Source organism: Octopus bimaculoides, chromosome 4 (genome assembly GCF_001194135.2).
Source record: "Octopus bimaculoides isolate UCB-OBI-ISO-001 chromosome 4, ASM119413v2, whole genome shotgun sequence".
Classification (NCBI taxonomy): Eukaryota; Metazoa; Mollusca; class Cephalopoda; order Octopoda; family Octopodidae; genus Octopus; species Octopus bimaculoides.
In genome coordinates this window covers 19,539,293-19,541,289 of record NC_068984.1, presented here as the reverse complement: position 1 = coordinate 19,541,289, position 1,997 = coordinate 19,539,293, and the positions used below count along the sequence as shown (strand labels likewise).

The window sequence follows — 1,997 nt, the reverse complement described above, 5'->3', positions numbered from 1 at the left end:
TGGTTCGGCAAAAGAGACTGATAGAATAAGTACTAGGCTTACAAAGACTAAGTCCTGGGGGTGATTTGCTCGACTAAAGGCGGTGCCCCAGCATGGCCGCAGTCAAATGACTGAAACAAGTAAAAGAGTAAAAGAGTATAGGAGTTCTGTGTCATATTTAAAAGATGTAAACAAATATAACACATTTCCTTAAGCAGGCATGCACATGTATATATGCATATATACGTGTGTGTGTATATATATCTGTGTATATAGCATATGGATATACTTGCTTAAATATTCATTAAGACACATTGTCATTGTATATGAAGACAAGCAGATTGTTACCCATGTTGCTGTGACAACTACTCATGCATATTTAACAAATAAATAATAATAATGTACAGTAACAGTCAAAGAATATAATTATAAATACACTAAAAACACATTAATTACAATAAATGACACTAATAAATACACTGCAAATTACTTTTTATGTTAGTGACTAATGCAGTTTCTTTTTCTTCTCTTTTAGCAATACTTGGATGGAATAAATGCCAAACAACCAATTTTAGACCGTCTTAGCGAGCAAGCTGCACATCTGTTGCAGTCAGTGTCAAGTGCAAAGGTGGCATGTAAAGTTGCACAAACTACAGCAGCATATTCTTCAGTTGCTAATACTGCAAAGGTAAAGATTTCTTATACAATTTCTTTATTCTCTCTCTCTCTCTCTCTCTCTGTATGCTTTGTGTCTGCCCTGATTCACCAGACTTAATTTGGAAGTTTCTTATTAACGAGGGAAGTAGTATTAATACCAAAAGGTAATTTTTATATCCAACTTTAACATGGGTGTCTTGTTAGAATACGAATCTCCCAAGGCTAACAATTGCAGTATGTTTTAACAAGACATCCATGTTAAGTTTGGATATAAAGATTACTTTCTGGAAGGTTTTATGCAGATACTTAAACTGCTATAATTAAGCATTAAATCTCCTTGCTATTTATTAAAAAATATACCCTGTATAATACAGTACTGGATATATTATGTTATAAAGAAATATGTAGATGGTCACAGCAAAAGAGAACATAAAAAGCAATGTTTGACTTGTAATTAACTATAATAACTTATGATATCCTATAATGTGTGTGTGTGTGTGTGTGTGTGTGAAGGCACATGGCTTAGTGGTTAAGGTGTTGATTCACAGTCGCAAGGTTGTGAGTTCAATTCCCAGTGGTGCATTGTCTCTTTTATTTTACATTGCTCCAGCCTACCCTGCTGGTAAAATTGTGTAGTACCTGTATTTCAAAGGGCCACCCTTGTCACGTTTTGTGTCATACTAAATCTCTCTGAGAATTGAGTGTATGCATGTCTGTGGAGTGCCCAGCCACTTGCATGTTAATTTCACAAGCAAGCTGTTCCATTTTGGATCAACTGAAACTTTCATAATTGTAGCCAATGGAGCACCAGTTTTATATATATGTGTATATATATTTGTGTGTGTGTGTAGACAGTGATATGCAATGTTTACCAAAAAGGAAAACCATAATTGTCCCTAAACATAACTAAGGTGTTAGAAATAAGAGCTAAAATGCTCTAATGCTGTAGTCAAAGCACATAATTGTATACATATATACTGGTAGGGACTATAATTGTCTGAGAACATTGATCGAGAATTCCTTATATGGGCGTGTTTCAACAATTTCAATTGCCTCATCAGTAAAGACAGGTTCGACTTCAGCAGATTCCAGACCTGATTCTCTATCAGTATATATGTTTTCACCATAAGAATTTATGGATGATTTAGTGAATTTCAGTGTTTTATTGGGGTCACAGCTAAATGAATGTATAGGATATGAATTGGTTACTTATTGCTAATGCTTTAATGATAAACTTGTATCTCTTGTGGCTCTTGATTTCCAAATGAATATTTCATATGGCTATTAACAGTTAAAATATCCTATATAAGTAAGTTACTGTATAAATTGCTGTATGATTTGCTACATACATATTTATATAT

General features: G+C 33.7%; 1 protein-coding gene across 10 annotated transcripts in view; it reads left to right on the top strand.

The window, feature by feature from the left end:
- LOC106881484 (nesprin-1) overlaps positions 1 to 1,997 on the top strand; it is an 811,219-nt gene that overhangs the window by 436,763 nt on the left and 372,459 nt on the right. For all 10 annotated transcript variants that reach the window (XM_052966929.1, XM_014931893.2, XM_014931887.2 and 7 more), the window contains one exon: positions 515 to 667. In XM_052966929.1, coding sequence (XP_052822889.1) covers positions 515 to 667 — 153 coding nt within the window. The remainder of the gene's footprint in view (positions 1 to 514; positions 668 to 1,997) is intronic.